Genomic DNA, 19,214 nt, shown 5'->3' on the forward strand with positions numbered 1-19,214 from the left:
TGAATGGGCTCTTTCAGCGTGGGGAAGCAGGAATACAGAAGCTGGCTGTTTGGTTCTGTAGCTTGCGGCATTTTGTACAGCAAAAAGAAGGAAAAGGCTAAGTAGTTTTTTTTTCTAAATCCACCACAAAGCTCATTCCATAACACCACTGGTAAAAATTATTCATTCCCACCTCTTCCTTGCAAAGAAATGATCTGATTCTTGGATACTTTCATGTAACTCTCCTCTGTATAAATATGAAGCAGTGATGTGTCCATTTTTTATGAACAGACAACCTCATTTCCATGAAAATCAAGACCAAATTCACTTATAGGAGTCATCTTTACTGCCTTACCAGGAAACCATGTTTCCTTCTGGGTCTGACATTCACCAGTGAAGTGGGCTCAGATTTAGCTGCTGAAATTTGCACCAGCCCAAGAAACAGCCCCAGGAGAGCTCTGACTCTTCCCTGGTACATCTCATGGCCCCGCTAAAGAGCTCTTGAGCTCTTGGCAAATTTTTCGACCTGAGCCCACCCTCCGCATCCTGGTGGGGCCAGGATTTCCCCCAGGAGCCGTGGTGGGTCCCAGCAGTGCCGCCGCCGTGACCAAGGCCAGCCCCTGCTCTCTTCTTCTATAGCCGAGCTCTGCTGGGCGCTGGGGATGGCGGGGAAGCGCAGGGTGGCGTGGACATCCCTAGGGAAAGCAGGAAAATGAAGGAGGAAGAGGAGAGGGGAGGGTGGGCGGTGCTGGATGGGGAGGAAAGGAGAAAAGAGGAGCACAGCGGAGAGAGACCCGCTGCTCACTGTGCCCAGGATGCTCAGAACGATAAGCCGATAATAATGACTAATAGAAGAACAAAAGCTAAACTTTCTGGTTTAGCCTGGTGCTGGGTCTGTGGATAATCTTCAAAGGGGAGCTACAAAATTTAAAAGGAATTAAGCTCTGGGAAACGTTAAATCTGGCGCATCTGGTTTACAAAGGGGTTTGTTGTTTGTTTTTTTTCTGGATGGTGCTGTGTTCTCATTTTTCTGTCGGAGTGCCAAAGGCGATTCTCTCTGTCAAATGTAGAGTCTTGACCTTCTAGTCAGGATGACAAGAGAGTTATCCCAGGGTGTGTCCACACCTGTCAGGCAATACTAGACACAAAATAGAGCCGTCTGTCTTCTTTAGCTGAAATGATTTCACAAATACTTCATAAATGCCTGTCTTCACAGAGCAGAGAGTTGCTTGTATTATCTCGGTGCATTCAATATTGAGATTGATGACAACTGGGGGCATTGGTTAAACCGTCTAATCCTGACAAGCCGAGGCAAGGGGAAGAGGCAGGAGAGCAGCAGGATGGCTGCCGAAAATACCTGTGAGAGAGATCGGTCCTGAGAGCAGGCAGGGCTGGCGTGGAAACCGGCAGGTCTGCGCTATGACTCGCACATGAAATCCCAGTCGGAGACGCTGCCTCACAGACTTGGCTGTGCTTGAGGATCGCCGGTTGTGACATCGGGCAGGTTTACCTCGGCTCCCATAAAATAAAAGCAGAGTTTGCATCTGTAATTACAGCTATTATAAAAAGCCTAATGCAAGGGAGCAGCGTTCAGGCGATGGGAGCCAAATTGCCGTTTGCGCAAAGGGCTTAGCTATAACGAAGGGCTGTTAAACCAGGAATAAATTCTCTTACGCCCAGCCCACCACCCCTTTACTGGCTTGGTGGTGCCAAAGGGGACCTGAAAGTGAGCACCTAGCCCATCAGCCTTCGCATTTCTCTCTTTGCTCCAAGTGACAGGAACCCACTGGGGCAGCAGAGAAGCTAGCTGATGGCTGGCAGGCACCGCAACCTCCATGTGCACCAGTTCCTGGCACTCGCCCGACGGGTACAAAACCAGTGCTGGAAGGGCTGCAGCTGGTCCTGCTGGAGAAAGTGGCTGGCACTTCCCTCCCCGCACACATGAGCATGCGCTGGGCTATCCCACAGCCCCCCACCAGTTCAAAGAGTAAAAGGGGATGATTCGCACCGCACCGTAACCCGTACCGGACTGTTTTTAAAAGTAAGAATTGTTTTTTGTAGGCAGCTGTAAGGTGCCTGTTACTTTCATATGTTTAAACCAAGCGTGGCTTTGACTGAACTAGCTCATTGAGGGCAAGAAACTTAAGGCCTGAGGTGAAGTGAGAAGAGAGAAGGTTATTGAACACAGCAAACAGTAAGAGATTTCTGTAAAAAAGAGAAAAAAATCCCATGATGGTAATTTCTTCCTCAGAGCTGTGTTGTCCTTTTCCAGAGGCGTCTGTATCAAGCAAAGAAACGCCAGAAATCCATGTTCTGATCAAGAAGAGACACAGACGTGTTAAACGCATGCTGGTAGGACGTCAGCGGCTGGAGAAACAGCAAGCGGGGCAGTGAATTAAAACCCGAGGTGGGTCCGTTACCCAATGCCCTTTGCTATATCCAGCCTTCCCCTACATTCAAAGGCTGTGGTAGGGATTAGTCCCCCTTCCCACAGGCATTTTTCCTTCCCTGAGTGCAGAAATCTTCTTCCTGCAAAGCTCTGGCGTTGGAAACTCGTGCCCTTGGTTTAGGGGAGCCCAGGGGAAGGCTGTAAGCCTGGCTCGTGTTTTCTGAGCCGGGTTGTGGTGGTGGATTGGTGCACACAGAGTGGAGGGATGTCACCAGCCGGTTACAGAGGGCAAGCCTCTGGCCAGCCTGTGCTTCCCAGCAGGAAAAGCAAGAATGTCTTGGCACTGGTGGAGCCTCCTTTTACCTTAATTTACTGCATCCCTCTGCTGCATATCAGCACGGCTGCCTGCCTGCCTGAAAGGCAAGGCAAAATCTCAAAGGGCTTTTATTGAAACCCAGCAACACCGGTCACCTTCCCTTTCCCCAGTCGGAAAGGAGGTGCTGTCATCCAAAACTTGGCACGCCAAATGACCGCGGAGCTTCTCCATCCTGTGATCTGGGAAAGCCTCCCCTGATCTGTGCCACCAAGGGGGTTTCCAAGAAGCCAACATGCAGGAACTAGTCTTTCCAGCATTCTGTGCCAGCTCCCCCCACGCCTGGGGGCACAAGTGGAGGTCCCTCACCTCTACCTGCAGGGATGGACTGCGCAGTTCTCACCAACCCAGTATATTACAGCTCCAGTTTGAGTGAGAGAAGTGGTATGCCCAGGCTTTTCAAGCCCACATCAGAGCTGTTCAGCTGAGACTGACATCTATTCATCGCCCACAGCTCCGCTGCCAGGGCAGAGCCAAGGCTGCCTACAAGCCCGTGCCCAGCTCTGGTTCCCACACCCTGTGGGCTGATCACCCTGCCTGCAGAGTGGCTTGTCGCTCAGGATCCTCTTTTTTAATTATTTTTTTTTTTTTTAATTTCCCACACACACCCCTCAAGTGGGTATTGCAACAGCAGCCCCTACATAAATTCTTCTTCTGAAAGGTGGAAGAGTTGATTTAATTGTTCATTTAGAAGTGGTCAGCTCTGCCTCACGTTCTGGCTTAAGCACAGAACAGACTTTCCGAACGAAAGTGCAGGCTCACAGGCCACCGAGCTATCCTTTTGGTCCCCCGTCTAGTGGGATCCCTACAGGAAAATTGAGCCAGTACAGGCTGCAGCTCTCAGCTATGCATGTTACAGGAACAAGGATTTCCCTTTACCTCACTTTGCCTGTGTAAGCCATTTACATTTGCATACTCTTAGGGGTATACGTATTTCGCTGTAATTTTGTTCTCCTGAGCGCAGTTTCGCACTGCCCGCAGCACTTACTCACAACTTGCGCTACAGGAGAAAGGGCTGTGGGAGGAAACCCATCTATTCAAAGCAGAGAAACTTCAGATTAGAACGCTGAGGCTGGCGGAGACCTTCTGATCTCCTTGGGCTGACCGTGGAGTCACTAACTCGGCAATGTGAGGACCGCCAGGGATCAGCCTCACGCTTTTGCCTGGCTGGATCAGGAGGCAGCAGAGCCCCCAGCGCTTCAGCCCACGGGCTGTGGAAGGCAGGGAGAAAAAAGGTAGAGAAATGCATTTTATTGCTCTCTCTTCCAGAGCACTCGTGAAAATTAACGGGCGTTTCATTCACGATGTCTTTCCAGTACTTGCAGGGGAATCGTAAAACCAAACCCCAGTTCTTTCGGTCTGTCAGTGCCTGAGCTGCACCGACCGTGTTTGCAGCAGTTCCTGCAGAGCAATGTGACAAGCAGATATTTTAAGCCAACTAGTGTCCATTTCCATAATTAAAATTGCATGTTACCTGCAAGTATTGACTCCTGTATGGCTTCAGTAGGGCACCACTGCAGAGTTGGAAAAAAACGCCTCTCTTTGTCGAAAACATCTTCTAAGCCCCCACCTTAGTGTCTGACTGTAATCTGGCTGATAGCAGCCATCAGCATCACAGCAGATAAGAGAACTATAGGTTGGAAGGCACATAAAAATTTCTCTACTCTAGAGAAATATATTTAGAGGATTAAGATATAAACATACCTTTCTCTTCCCTCCTTTTTAATGTACAGTCAAGAATTTCCCATGCAGGGAATCTGTTCTGGCCCCATTTGCGTGCAGCGCTGTGATGAGCTGTTTACCAGCTTTTTTGGCTTCAAAATAGCTATAAATCTTGTTTCCCGCTTTGCAACTTGGTAAATAAATAAAAGTAAAGGGCTTTCCAATCCCAGGCTTTTAGTGCAGTGTTATTTACCTGTCTAAACGTACCTGAATTGTACCTGAATTGTACATGTCCTGTGAGTAAAGTGGGAATTTGTTTTCCATGTCTGCTGGGAGCTGATTTTTCTCCTGATCAGCGTAACTTCACCACTATGTGTAGGCTATTGTTAAGCAGACAATAGATAATTGTCTACCTACCGGCTCACCTATCCAAGCAGTAGTCACCTCCTTGCAAAGATTTAATGCCATTGCCAAAGATTTTCCTGAGGAGGAAGATGGGCAAACCTGCAACAACCAGGGATCTCCTCTCCTCCCTTGGCTCGCATCCTGCCCCTGGGATCCTTGTTGATGCCAGCAGGTCTGAGTCAGGTAAAAGCACAGAGCTTAAAAATGATGCAGTCAGCTGCTTCTTACGCTGCTTATTAGCTGGGTGTTTAGTTTGGACCTAGCTCATCACTCCTCACGTGGGAAACTCCCATTGACTTCACTGGGAACTCAGCCTGAGCCAGGACTTCTGAGCAGGGCTTCGTGGTGGAGGATCGCAGGACAGGACCGAAGGCAGAAACACTTAGCTCCTACCAGAGCAGAATGTGTCAAACAGCCATTCCTGGGATGATTTTTAATAGCAGTTCTCAAGGGACTTTACAAACGTGAGTATTATTATGCCCCTACTACAAAAACTGGTCACCAAAACAAAAGGGTAAGGCTAAATGAGGTGCTGGTTTAGAAAGTCTTAGTGGCAAAATCAGTGTCTTCGTGCAACACAAACTAGGCGACTGTAGAGCTGTACTTATCTGCGAAGGCTGCCACGCTTCTGGGCAGAGTTTTAAGGAAGGACTGCTAGCACGTCTCCTGTCATCTTGCTTTTCTTAGATACAAATCACCGTCACTGTTCATGATCTCCGCCGTTTTACAGCATTCACTCCTCTGAGATAGCTGCTGGTTTTTCTCAGGGTATGACAAGAGCAGCGTCAGGCCTGCGTGTTGCTGGCATACCTGCTCCTGCCCCTTCTCCTGCACGCCTGCAGCAGCAAAGCCAGAAGCCGGAGCCAGTTCACATCGGCTCCGTGTCCAAGTGACTCTGGCCGGGCTCACGTAGCTCTCAGCTAGGGCAGGAGGAAGGGGCAGCCCTTCTCAACGTTTATTATCGAGGTCTGTAAGCTCTGGTCTCATTGGGGCTGCAGTAAGTGCCGGATTTGACGATGGCAGTCACACCGAGCTCTGTGTCACGGGGCCACCAGCGTGAGTCTCCAGCTTCAGCAGCCTTCTGCAGGGGAATAGATGCAGGCATGTTCAAAAGAAGCCCAGACAGAAATATCTTATAAATCCAACCTGTAGCTGGGGGTTTCTTGCCAAACACACTTCAACCACCTGAAAATCCATGTAATGGTAAGAGCAGCTTCTTCCTGGGAATGAGGTGACTCGGCTGGGAAGTGTGCTGGACTCTCTCGGCAGGTAACAACACTGGGCAGACAGCAAGGAGGGAAGGTATCATTTCTTCCTGTATAAAACCACTGGAGAGATCAATAGTTTTCCAATAGGAAATACTCTTTCAAAACCTCTCACAGAAGAAATCTTGAGTAGGGCACTTGCTGATTTACTACCTGAACGCAGCATCTGCAGCAAATCACCTGCTGAAATACCGCGTAGGCTGTGGAACTGTGTAACTTGCCTTGCTGTGTACAAATCCAGGATGCACAACCACCATTAATTATACATGTATTACAGCTCAGCCTTTCTTTTCCATTCGGTGGCCTTGGATCACAGGGATCAGCACAGGCAGCTGGAGAACACAGCCTGGTCAGGTTGGTTTGGCTTTCTGCTCCCTCCTGGAATAAACGGTGCCATTTGCTGCAGATCTCCTGCCACCACTGATGCATTTCAGGGACATGTCTACCTCTTCAGGAGTTTTGCCCAACTAGCAAGGCAAAATTCTGCCTTTCCAAACACTTCAGAGGCACTTGGGGGTTCCACTTCACCCGCTTTCGTTACTCGGCTCTAAGAGGATTGTAGGCTGTCATCTCGCTTGTATTTCTTACCGGGAAGTGCCAGATCAGCTTTAGTCTGGCTATAGATCTTGATTGCTTGGAAGAAGTCCCCTGAAGTGAAAATTAATGAAAAGGAAGGAGATGCTCTTTAACCCCAAACTGGCAAGCAACAAAATATAAATAAACCCAAATAAACCACCCCCCCAAAAAAATAATGCTGAGGCAAAAAAATTGTTTGAAACGGGAATGAGATGGGGAAAAAAAGGGGGAATAAGGAATGAGGAACAGTTTACTCAGTACATACTTGTCATCCACAGCCTTTCCCCAGGCCCATGAAGGAAGGGGAGTCTCTTAACCAGGGCCTTGAGGTCCCACTCAGACAATCCTGGCACCGGCTCTTACGGGGACAGCACCTGGCCCCTGGCGCATGGTGTATTTTGATTTGTGCCGCAATCGTGGTGCCCCATCCAACATGTCTGGGACAAATCATAGCATACTCTCCTTCCTTACCTTGTCATTACGCTTGTGCGTGGCACGCGTGCCAGCCGCGGCGAGGGGCAGCGTGCGGATGGAGGGAGGGAGGGCCAGCCTGGAGCCCAGGGGAGAGGCGTGAAGCAGTGTGAGGGAAGAGGTGATGACAGCCGAGTGGGAGAGGACTAGCAGGCTGGGGACCAGCCTTTACAGGAGAACAAGCCAGGGGTAGGAGAGATGTTGACAGCCCACAACGTTACTGCAAATGCCTCGCAAGGGGAGGAAAACGACTGCGTGGCATGTTTCGCCACACCAATTGCTTCAGAAATTAGTACTGAAAGGAAAAGGAGTGCAGCTAATGGAGAGAGCAACGCTGATGCCGTGAACAAAGGCTGCCAGATATGCTGTGCTGAGCACCCGCTTTTTCCAGAGGCAGCAGGAGGATCGCAGGCAGATTTGGCTAGCCCTCGGGATCTGGGGGCTGGGGGCAAAACGTGGGACCCTGCATCCAAGCACTCAGTACATATCTGCTGCAGTAACCTAAAAACAATCAAAAGGATGAATTTGGCTCCTTTGTTCTTGCAGGTAGGAATAAAATCTGGCAAGCCATCCAGGCCCTTAAGTCACCTGGTGACTCCGATCAGCGGTTGGGATGTCAATGTGATGTGCTCCACACAAAGGCAACGCAAAGGTGAGTCCTGCCCAGGAGACCTGAAATCCAGGTGTGATGGGCAAGATAAAAGGCTGATACAATGCAGAGAGGAGGAAGGCACAAGGTAAGAATAACACAAGTATGACGAGATCATGACAGTAGTTTCAACACATTAAGACTAGCTCTTTTAACAGGGAATCAGTGGCTCAGGTGAACTTTGGGAAGCAGTTTGGAGGACAATGAGGATGCCGGAGGGTCTTCTTGCAAAGTTTAGGGCTGAATGACAACGCGAAAGCGCTCCTTTGAAATATTGACAGCAGCACCATCAAAACTATTGCTGGCTGAGATGAAGGGCCTCTTGAGATCTGGCTGTGCTGGATATTTGGGAAGAGGTTAGAGACTTGCAAGCCAGCCTTAATAGGCTCTGCTCCCGGCTCGAAATGACTCACAGTGATTCTGGATAATATATTTTACCTTTGATTTCCCCTTTGGTAAAGTTGGTTTCATTCAATTTGTGCCCTTGTAAAACCCTTTGCAATCCTGGTAAGTTTGACCTTCCTCAGTACCTAGACAGCACTGGGTGAAACCCCAAAAGTGGGGGAGTGGGGGGTATCAGAGGAGCCTGACTGTTATACAGTGCCCTGGAAAAGGATGTGGATGAAACCAAATGGAGAGCGCCAGAGGACGTGAACGAGGTTAGAACTGAATGGGTGATAGTTCAAGGGGCCAAAAGTGACGAGGGATGTTGATGTGAGTGAATTCAGGAGCAACAGGTTGACCACCCCAGCTCGTGCACAGCGCAGAGCGCAGCGGCTGCAGCAGCTCTCACAGTGCCCGGCACAGCAGCCGCTGCCTCCGCTCTCCTCCCACTGGGGCCCACTCCTCTGCCTCCACTCTTGCCCCTCTTCTCTGTGGCTCCGTTTTCTTCCTGGTGTCCCTTACCTTTCCGACACTTCACCGCCCATTTCCCCAGTGCCATGGTGCCCCGCTGCCTGGGGCAGGGCCCGGGTGCCACTGGAGCCACCAGCACAGTCGGCGCAGCACCAAGGTGCCCAACAGCTACAGCCGGTTCAGGAACTCGAGCCCTGTCTTCAGAACTGAGACTCGGGTTTACTGTGGGGTGGAGGGTTTCTATGGAGCGAGGTTCCTCAATCTGCCTTCTCACCAGTGTAACCGGCACCTTGGCTACCACCGCCCGCGCCTCGGCAGCCACCTTGACGCACAGCCCAGGCCGGGAAGGGCCCCCAGTCCTGCTCGCACCTTGCCGGCTGTCGCTGGGCTCTCCCTCGCGCCTGGTGGGCAGGTGGTGACCCCGAGCGCAGAGGAAGCAAAATATTAAACTGCTGGAACAAAGCCACAGAAGTCGGGAGCAAACCTTGCACTTGCTCCGAGCATCGCTCTCGGCTGGCAGCACCCCTAAGGACAGGGGGACACAGGATGGCTGCGGCGACGAAGGTGGTGACGGACGTTTGGGCGCAGCGGGGTGGGTGCAGCTCACCGGGTGTTTGCAGCTGGGAAACCACTGGAAGAAGCACAAATACAGCGACCTTGAGACTTGCTGGGATAACCCGGGGGTGGCGGGGGGAGGCCCCTGTCTTTCAGACGGGGAAGGGTGCGGTGTCCCGACACCGGCGGGTGCGAGCAGCCTGCACCCCCGCCGGGACGGGGCAGCGGGCTCGGTTCGTCCCTGGGGACGGCGCTCCCGGGTGCGGGCTGCCCCGCCGGGAGGCGGCGGCCCCTGCCCGCTGCGGGAAACGGCTGCCGGGGGGCAGCATCCCCGCCGCGCCGGACCGTGCTGCGCCGGACCGTGCCGGGGTGTGCTGTGCCGTGGTGTGCTGTGCCGGGGTGTGCCGTGCCGCGCCGAACCGTGCCGTGCCGTGCCGTGCCGTGCCGTGCCGTGCCGTGCCGGGGTGTGCCGGGGGCGGAGCGGCCCGGGCCGTGCCGGGCCGTGTCGTGGCGGGGGCGGAGCGGCGCGGGGGGCGGACAGCCGGTCGCGGGAGGCAGCGCGGCCGCGGGGAGGCATGCCCCTGCCCCTGCCCATGCCCGTGCCCCTGCCCATGCCCGTGCCCCTGCCCATGCCCGGCGGCGGGCGGTAAGCGGCCATGCCGCGCAGGGCGGAGCGGTGCCTGCAGATCGCCCCGCACTCCCTGGCCATCGTCCTGGGCGCCGCGGCCGGGGGGCGGCCGGGGGGGGGCGGCGGCGGCGGCGGCGCGGGGCCGGCGACGGAACTGGGCCGCCACCGCATCGGCTACGAGATCTTCGCGGACTTCAAGCGGGAGAACATGCAGCACTTCTGGGACCGGCGGGCCACGGCGGCGGTGGCCGAGACCTTCTTCCTGGGCTGGATCGACGAGCAGGTGCTGCTGGTGCAGGGCAAGGAGGAGCACCTGGAGGTGCTGCGCCAGGGCTGGGCGCGCCGCTCCCTCAAGCCCCCCAGCGGCTTCCACATCAAGTGCCTGGGTAGGTGCCGTCGGGGCCGGGGGGACGTGGGGGTGTCTCTGCCCCGGGTGGCGGCGGCCCCGCCGAGCTGCCCCTGCAGGGGCCGGGGGTGGGTGAGCCGGGACGGGACCGGCGGCGTTACGAGGGTGCCGGGGATCGCCAGGAGAGCTGCGGGCCGGGCCGGGCCGGGCCGGGGAGGCGCCTTCCTCCGTCTCCTTCGGCGGGCGAGGTGAAGCCCCGCTGTCCCGCTGTCCCGCCGGGCGGCTCCCGCAGCTCGCTCCTCGGGCGTGCTGGTCCCAGGCGATGCCCGGTAGCGGGGTCCCGCGCCCCCCTGTGCTACCAGACCTTTACAGACCTTCACACCGTTCAGCACATAACTGCTCACGCTTACAAAGAATGCGAGCTTTTCCCCAGACTGGTAATCGGTTAATCAAAGATAATAATTGCCAACGTTGGAAAAATTAAAAGTACGGTCTAGCGTTTCTAGGCTCGCTGAACCAGTGTTTTGCTTTATATCTACTTGGTAGCTTAAACTTGTATCGCTGTATTGCTGTGAGGGTGTCTGCCATGGTGAGGGTAGTGGCAGGAGATGAGGAACGGACGTGGGTTTGGGGTGCAAGGCGGTTTTGGGTGCAAGGCAGGTGGCTGCAGCGCAGGCGGTAGATGGCAAGGCTGTTGCTCTGTGGTGGGCTGGAGGTTCAAGTTACGGCATGATTCCCCAAGGGGATCCTGCCAGTGTGTACAGCGGCCTGGGAAGGAGTGCATCTCTGCCTGACTTCAGGGGAAAAAAAAAAAAAAAATCCTAGCATGGAGAGCAAACATGTTTGCAGCACTTGTTTTGACACCCACCCCCCAAAAAACCCCTTCTCTAAGAAATAAAGCTGTAGCTATTTGTTGTATATATCGGGGAGTTGTGAAGGACAGCAGAACTGAAGATTTCCTTAGGATTTAAGGTAACTTGCAGCCTTCACAGATTGAAACAGGCAGCTTCTCTTATGGAGAGGAGACAAACTGTGAAGATTTGGTTTATTGTTGCAAAGGTCTCATTGCTTCCCGTGGCTGTTCCAGCGGTGATGGTGAGGCAAACTGTCTCTTCCTTAAGTATTCCCTCTGTCATCTGTGCCTTATGCAGCGGGTACCTGGACCAGGTCACAGAGCTAGGGATGCGCGCTCTGCACTGGGAGTTTCAGATCCTTAAAGTGGGATGCTCGGCTGCAAGTCTTTTAAAAATATTAGCTGTGTAAGGTTCCTGCAAAGAACGAAGTCTGAATATTCCGTGTTCCACGGTTTCTTTTTTCAGTCTCAGTTTTGAATGTTTGTAGCTGTCAGTGCCCTTCTGGAACAGGCAATGCAGAGTCTGATCTCTTCTGTTTGTCAGCGGTCTGTCTCTCACACGGTTTTCAGACACTTGTGTGGCTCACTATTTCCCCATAGACTTGCTCGACTATTACCGTTTCTTCCGTGCTGGTAGGGAAGCTCAGGGCCGTCCCTTTAAAAATGAGCTGATGGACCTTTTTTTTTCCCTCATTATAGTGAAATTTCCTCTGAACCTCTGATGACAAACCAGTGTTGGAGAGCAGGTGGTTAAGTCTTGTCCTAGTGTTAGAAAAGTTTTCTGCATTCCACCAGTATTTAGAGGAGGGTAGAAAGCTGGGTAGTGAACTTGGAGAAGTTTGGCTGGAGTTGCTGTTTTTGGCCAGCAAACAAGGGGAGAAAACCTGCGAGTGCTGCTTTCCACCCAGGGCTTTACATCCTCACGCCTTTACTTTTGCAACAGGGTGTGCTGGTAAGTGTAGAGATTCGGGCAGCGGTTAACGCTAGCTGCTCAGTGTAGCTCATGTGGGTTTTTTGGCTCCAGCTGGACCAAGGATGAAGAGCTTTTGAATGGGTGCCATCACCTGATGGAGTGTAAAGGTCAGTGTTTGGTTTGTGGGGTGTCCCTGAACTCTACCCACTAGGCGACATTCCTCAGCCCACTGCGCAGGAGGGCTGTGGAAGGCTGGGCTCTGACCTTGATGTTACTAAAGCCAGACAGGGAATGTAAACAGGTCTTTGTGACTGGTTTTAAAACACGGAAACACAACTTTCACTAGAAGTTTGCGTTAATAAGTAAGCTTGCTGGTGTGTAAATAATATACATTCCTTGGGGGTGGGGTGGGTTATCTTTGCTGCGAATTTGCACACGACCGGAGCCAAAAGTTTTCATTCGACTTTAAAAATAGCAACTGCCTCTCAGTATTTGATTAAAGGCTATGCAAGAAGAGCGGGGATCTTGTGGGAGTCTTGCCTGTTGTGCAGTGTCCTTAGATGCGCTAAATGAAACGAGAACAACTGATTGATTTTTTTTTTGGTTTGTTTCCCCCAGTGCCTTTTTTCCACACCCAGACTGATAATTCAGGTCTTAGTATCTACGTAGATTCAACTTGCACTTACTGTAAAGTTAGGTAGTTAAAGAATTGTCAAAGTAACGGGCCTGGCCCGTGGGCATGAGCAGCTGCTTAAATGTGTGTAATTGTATTTTCAACATAATTAGGTGCCTAATGTGTAAATGGCTGTGACTTATTTAGGAGCGCTCTCACACTTTATTCTCCACTTTGTAGCATTAAAGAAGCAAACAGTACACCTACAGACAAAAAGTCCCTATGCTTTTTGCTTCTCAAAACCAGAGGTAGGTATCTCAGCCTGATGGGAAAAGCTGCCTGTTGGGAGGTGCGGAACAGTAATACTTAACTACTGTTAATAAATAACTGGTGGGATCAAGGGGAAAAAGGGGCACGGTGTTTTTGATGAACGTGAAGCTGCTGTTTTCTGCCCCAGCTGGTAGCCCCCGTGCCGTGGCAGGAATAGGGGGTTGCCCTGGCCGGGTGTAGCAGTGAGGGGGTGCATGGGGGTCTTTCCCCCATGGCCCTGGTGTGTAGAGAACCCGGGCAATGCTGTGGGGTCGGTCTTGCCTTTTCTCATTGCACAAAGGTGGGGGTGGCTTTCTGCCCCACCTGCCCGTGGAGCACGGCTGGACAGGGTAGGTGGGGGCCAGGCTGCCTGCCCCAAAAGCAGCGTGGGGAAAGCGTCCTGACTCCCCACTGCCGCCTGGCAGGGGGCAAGGGACAGAAATGCCTCCTCAGCTGCACCACCTCCGTGCCCAGGTACCGGAGAGCCTTGGACAACGCTTCCCTTTACCCACATGGTGAAGTGCTAACGTGACCCAGGAATTCCGACCGCAGCCTGGCTTTCAAACCTCTGCTGGTGTAGCTGCTATTTCTTGTTCGTTGTGGTCCAGAGCTTTGGCTGGTCTGATGAGTAATGGGTTGTGATGGCCACAGGGATAATAACTGGAGGAAAAAGTAGCTGGTGAGAAGGAAAGAATACTAAACGTCTAATATGCATGGCATGTTTTCTGCTGCTGGTACTGTAAAATGTAAACCGGGAGGAGAGACATCTCTGAATAGTCTTTCCACGTTTAAGTGACCCTGGCTTGATAATGAAAAGTTCATGGAAGTGTAATCTATAGCTAACAGGGACTGGGCAGTTCTAGTATCCTTGGTGTGGGTGTATCTGAGCCAGAAAGCAAATGGATTAAATCCACGTGAGATTCCAGTGTACAGAGATTTAGCTCGAATTATACAATAAGATTCTACCATGAAAGAGGGCAGGAATACAAAGCATATCAGAAAGTTGCTTTAGCACCAACACCTTAGGGCTTGAGGATACAGGGGATGTTTCGTGTGTGACTTGAAAACTTACTTCTCTGCAAGTTTTATTAAACGAAATGCTTATGCCACCAAAGCTTGCCCAGCATCCATTTTTGCAGCGATCAAGAGTTACTTGGGTATTAGGAGATTGGTGGGTGTATTCTAGATTTTTTAAGTCGCCTGGAGGGGAGGCTTTGGGAAACATACACAGTTTCTGAACAAAAAACCATCCCAAACCAGCACATGCTAAATATGCTGATTTAGGGGGTCAAGGAAGCCTTATGCAAACCTATAGGTCCCATGATGAAATTCGTTGTCTTTGGTAAGAGTGATTTGAGGCTTTCCTGTAACTTTGTAAGGCTTTTGAAATTTAAGTCTTTAATGAGCGTTAGTATTTTAATAAGGTTTCTTTCTTTGACACACCTTCCATTTGCACTTACTGATATTTGTCATCCTGGAAGCTGAATTACTTTTTTTTTCCCCCTTTCAGCTCTTCTGTGTGAGGCACTGGTGGTGTAGCAGGGTGTTGCACCTCAATTTCTTGTCTTCATCACCTTTTGTGTTCCCAACGGAGACTTCCTTCTGCATCTCTTGCACTTGATTTCTGTGTCTTGGACAATGGGCACCTTTGAGAGGTTTTCATATGCTTCGTGGAAGGGCCATGCCCTTTTGTAACGATTGCTTGAAAAGAAGTGTCCAAACTTTATAATAACCCTTCAGTCATGCCCAGAGCAATTTCTCCAATTAGAAGCGGATGTTCAAATGGAGTTTTCCAGAAATGTATGTGCAATAATTAAACTAACTAGCAGGAGTTATAATTCAGCAAAGTCGGCGGGGCCAGGCTGTTGTGCATTGTTCCTGCCCGGCCAGGCATGGGGGGGGAGGAATTTTTTTGCCACGCTGGGAGTTGGAGCTAAGTGCTCCCTTTCTTTTCCCTCCCTGCCGTGTTCTCTCTTGCCTCCAAAAATTAAATTAACACCCCACCAGTTTAGGTTCTGTAATTTTCACAGTGAGTTTTCGAGTCATTAGTGGATGATTATGGTGCAGTGTAGACTGTTGGACATCAAATGTTATTCATCTATAGCCAGTCATAAAACGTGATTTGTCTTTTTCTTCCCAATTATCTCCTTTATATCATGAAAATTTCTTTTCAGTGAGGGAGCATTAGGTTTCATAGTAATAAAACCTCTGAGGAGGAGGTTACTGCACACTCATCTGCACCTTTTGTATGCCTTGTGGTTATTACCATGGGAACCTCAGGGGATTTAAACTACAAGTTTTTTTCTCCTTCTGTCCCACCCCAACTTAGAGATGGTTAGAGATCCACTAAGCACTTTGTATGTTTGTGAGGTGGTTATTGCAGCCCAAAAAAAATATAAAAATGTTGATGGCCTGGCTGAGGTGCTTATGAATTTACTCCCAACTCTGAGCAAAGAACTTTGTTGTTCACAAGTGTTGGGTTGGGCCTTTAATGTACTTTGTAAAAGCAGCTTTTAGAGACTGGGGAGAGAGAGGCAGCAGCTAAACGAGTATGGGCTGCATAGAAAGTGCCGGATTTCGCAGCGTGTGTTTTGTGCTTGTGTTTTGGGAGTGAAATCCTGGAGTCAGAAATGCTTTTTGCTCTTTAAAGAAAGCTGTGGATGGCCTGCAAGAGTGATGCAGGTTGTCTAAAACTTATTATGAAAATAAAAAAAAACCCACAGGAAAGAAAGATCCAACCTATTAGACTTCGTTTCTTTTCCCTTTTTTTTTTTTTTTTTTCCGCTCAAAGCAGCTTCTTGTGAAGAAGCGAAGTCAAAGACACTGACGCATGGTATTCATTGTGCAACTCAAGTGAAGGATTTATAAGGTCAACGGGCAGCCAGTACTGTCTCCCCACCTCCTGCCCCCCCACAAAGAGTGCCATTGTATAGTCAAGAGCCCTTCCCGGTGGCGAATAAGCCGTCCGGTCTTGCAAGTTAAAGAAGAGATGCTGTAAGGGAGCTGTGGTGGCCGCCGGCAGCCTTTGGCTGTGGGGCTCTGCCGAAGGGCAAGTGGCACCAGAGCCCTCACGCTCTCCGTCTCTTTGTCCGCGCGTGAGGGTCCGGTCTTTAATTAAATGCTCCTTATTTCCCTCCTCGAAGGGCCCTTGTCTTAGCCGGGGGCTGAATGAAGCCCTTGTCAAGTGTTACTCCCAGCGCTTAAGCGGGCTCCTGGGCTGCCAGCACCATGTGCCACGGGGCCACTTGCTGCATCGCCTTTCCGTCTGTCCCGCTCTTCTTCTGTACAGTCAGTTTTGGTTTTAGAAAGGCTGAGGTGGATGGGGTGCCCAGGGGCCGTGGCAAGGGCTGTGGGGCCACCGGCCACAGGTACCCCCACCCTGCCCGCTCCTCTTCACCGTTTGGTGGCACAAAAGCTCAGGAACATGTTCCCAGCTTTGTCCTGTCTTTCTAATTGGCTTGTTAGGGGCACGTTGCCTAAGGTTTTATTAATCAAATTGCAATGATTTTAGCAGACTAAGCTCAGACCTTCTAGGTGTGTTGCCAGCGGTTAAAATTTAGCTTGAAACGGCTTCGTTTTGTTTCCTGGAGAAATGTGTGTTTAGCGCAGCGACGCTATAGGAAGGGTCAGCTACGTATGCAAACACGGCTGTCTGGGGGCGTAAGTGGCAGGTTTTTGATTTGGCTTCTTTGTAAAGGGAATGGTAATGCAGTTGGAACTCTCTCCCAGCTCTGCTGGCGGTGTTGCCTCGGGCCATTCATCCAGATGGTGAACCTGTCCACCTTTCTGCTGGCCAGGAGGATTATAGCTTGGCTCCCAGGCAGGGCATGCCAGGGCTTTACCGTGTTCTCATCTGCACTCAAGACATCCGTTCGGAGAGGGTGGCAGAAAAGATGCAACCCAGGTGGACTGGGTGTCCTTCAAGTGGACTGGCTGTCCTTCAAGACTCTTGGCATCCCGAGCTACCTTCTGAGCAGCATCACACCTTCCCTTGGCTTTGGCAAACACGTGATGAGGAGGCTCCTCTTTTCTTGGTAGTCAAGGAAAGGCTGAAGCGTTTGGAGAAAATAAAAGCTGCAGCCAGATGGTGGTTTCCCCTGCAGAAACATGAGGATGGGAGGAACCTCTTAATAATAATTTTCTGCAGTAGCAGAAATTTAACAGGGTTCTGTAACATTCAAGCTCTCTCCAAACTTGGTTTCTTTCTTTTAAATACAAAAGCATAAATGTTTTGATTATTTTCTAATGATGTTGACTGCTGGGAATGTTACTGCAGTCTCCAGTTTCCAGTATCGAAACTACTCCCTGGGTGGGCCAGATCTGGAAAGGTTTTTAAGGGTATTATGTTCTTCTTGGAATAAAATCTCTTCACCTAATATGTAAACATGCTTTCTTCTGTCCAGTGTAATTGATCCCTCAGTTTGTGACCTGGGATTTTTCACCTGAAACCTGGAACAAGAAATACCTGAATGTTAAGAATGTACAAACATGTATATTTTGATGAAACAAAGTGCTTTCCCGTTGACATTTGAGCAGGTCTTCACGACTCCGTTTTTTAATCGGGCTCCTGTTCTCAGCCACAATAGCAATAGAGCATGCATTCAAAGGTCAGTAACTACTCAGGGAATCTGAATAGTGGTTCTTCTCGTTGCTGCTTTTTCTGCAGCAGAAAAGCAATGGTGTAATATTGCTGTTGGCGCTTATTAAGCCTGTTTTTGGTTTTCTTATGAAAGAAAGTTGCTATGGTGTGCATTTAAATATGCAGAGTATAATGACTTCTGTAGTGTGTTTTGTGGAGCTGGATATACTTCTAACCCCTGCAATATGAGACTGTTGTTGTTCTTCCTTTCTTTGGGGGGGTGGGTGGGACAGGACAACAAAACAGCAGAAGTCTGAGTAAAACACAGAGCCTTTTAGCTTAACCTTGAATTCCACTATCAGATGATTAACAAAGGGATAAGCAGCAGTATTAAAGATTGCTCTTTTATAAAAGTAAACTGTTCACTTGAACTATGCTTGGAGTCATTTCCTAGTGTTTTTTACAAAATCTATACACTGTGACAACGAAAATTTTTTCCATCTGAAGAGTGTGGTGTGGGTACCTTCCTGAAGTTTTGGTTTTAAAGCAGTTTTTGCTAGCTGCCAGTGCTTCAGAAGGTACATATGCTAGCTCACGCTCGCCTTCGGAGGAGAGCAAGGATGCTGAGGGGCCCATTGCTGGCCGCGGTACGGGGAATCCCACCGAAAAAATGGAGAGGGGCTGTTGGAAGGTGACCAGTCCCAGTGGCTTTCCCAATAACATGGCCTAAACCTCAGTGGCCAGCAGAACTTGGCTGGCTGTTGGGGAGGCTGATTCCTCCTCCTGGTGCCAGCAGAGGGGAAAGAAAAATGTGGTTTGGGAGGGGGGGACCTGGGGCTGGACTGCGGCTGAGCAGTGGCTCAGTCCCTGCGTGGGTAGCAGGGCAGTGCATCACTGCATCCATCCGCACCAGTAACTGCAGCTCTAGTAACTCCTGCTTATCTCCTGCCTGGAAGTCGCGTGTGCAGTAACATACGCGCTCGCTGGGTGTTCAGAAGCTCTCGAGAAGGGGTGAGACTGCAAGGACTGTGTTTAACGCTGGAGCTGTAAAACTCGCCGTGTATTATTAGCATCAGAAGCAGCTGGGTGCTACTAGTGTGTTTGAGATTTGGCAGCATCATCTTAGGTATTATTGTGGGGCTACAAAATGAGTATTTTTTTTTGAAAAATGGGAAATTTTTTTTTTGTCCTTTAAAAAAAGCTTATACCAAGTCTAGTGAAACTTGCTTAAGAAGAAAGACAAATTAATATTCACTCTTTCAGACTGTAGCTGTATTTTCCACTTTGGTCATAATATCTATGGATATCTTCCTATATGCAAAAAATATAGAAGAACTAGATAGGTTTCTGGATGTATCAGCCTTTCTCCAGGTCATTGCGAGGAAGACTTTATAGCCTAATAAATATATGGTGTCTACTCACCTTGTCTTACTGATATCCTTGGGTCTAAGCCCTGCAACTGTGCCAGCAGCAATGCATGTACAGTTCATTGCCCATGTCCCTTCCCAAAGAGATCAACCCAACATAAATGAGATTTATTATGGTCTGTTAATTGATTGTGTTCAAATTCTAGATAGGTGACCGAAGTCTTGTGAACTCCATGTGATGCTGCAGTGAACTTCTGTACGTTTGGTGGCTTGGTTTGGGTTTTTTGTTATTTTGATTTTGGTTCTGGTGGGGGTTTTTTCCCCCTTTTCTTTTAGAGGGTTTAGTCAATGGATTCTTGGGGTGCTCTTTGGCTGCCAGGAGTGCTCAGCCTGCCCCTGAGCCTTCCAGCCGCTCCTCAGCCCGTGT

The 19,214-nt window shown here is 50.3% G+C and overlaps 1 protein-coding gene across 3 annotated transcripts in view; it reads left to right on the forward strand.

Annotated features, from left to right (window-relative positions):
* Positions 1–9,725: 9,725 nt before the first annotated feature.
* STOX2 (storkhead box 2) overlaps positions 9,726–19,214 on the forward strand; it is a 149,164-nt gene continuing 139,675 nt past the window's right edge. For all 3 annotated transcript variants that reach the window (XR_008732216.1, XM_055710071.1, XM_055710088.1), the window contains exon 1: positions 9,726–10,193. Coding sequence is in view for 2 of the 3 variants with exons in the window: in XM_055710071.1 (XP_055566046.1) it covers positions 9,836–10,193 (358 nt within the window). In the remaining variant the exon portion in view is untranslated. The remainder of the gene's footprint in view (positions 10,194–19,214) is intronic.

This window comes from Falco cherrug, chromosome 1 (genome assembly GCF_023634085.1).
Source record: "Falco cherrug isolate bFalChe1 chromosome 1, bFalChe1.pri, whole genome shotgun sequence".
Classification (NCBI taxonomy): Eukaryota; Metazoa; Chordata; class Aves; order Falconiformes; family Falconidae; genus Falco; species Falco cherrug.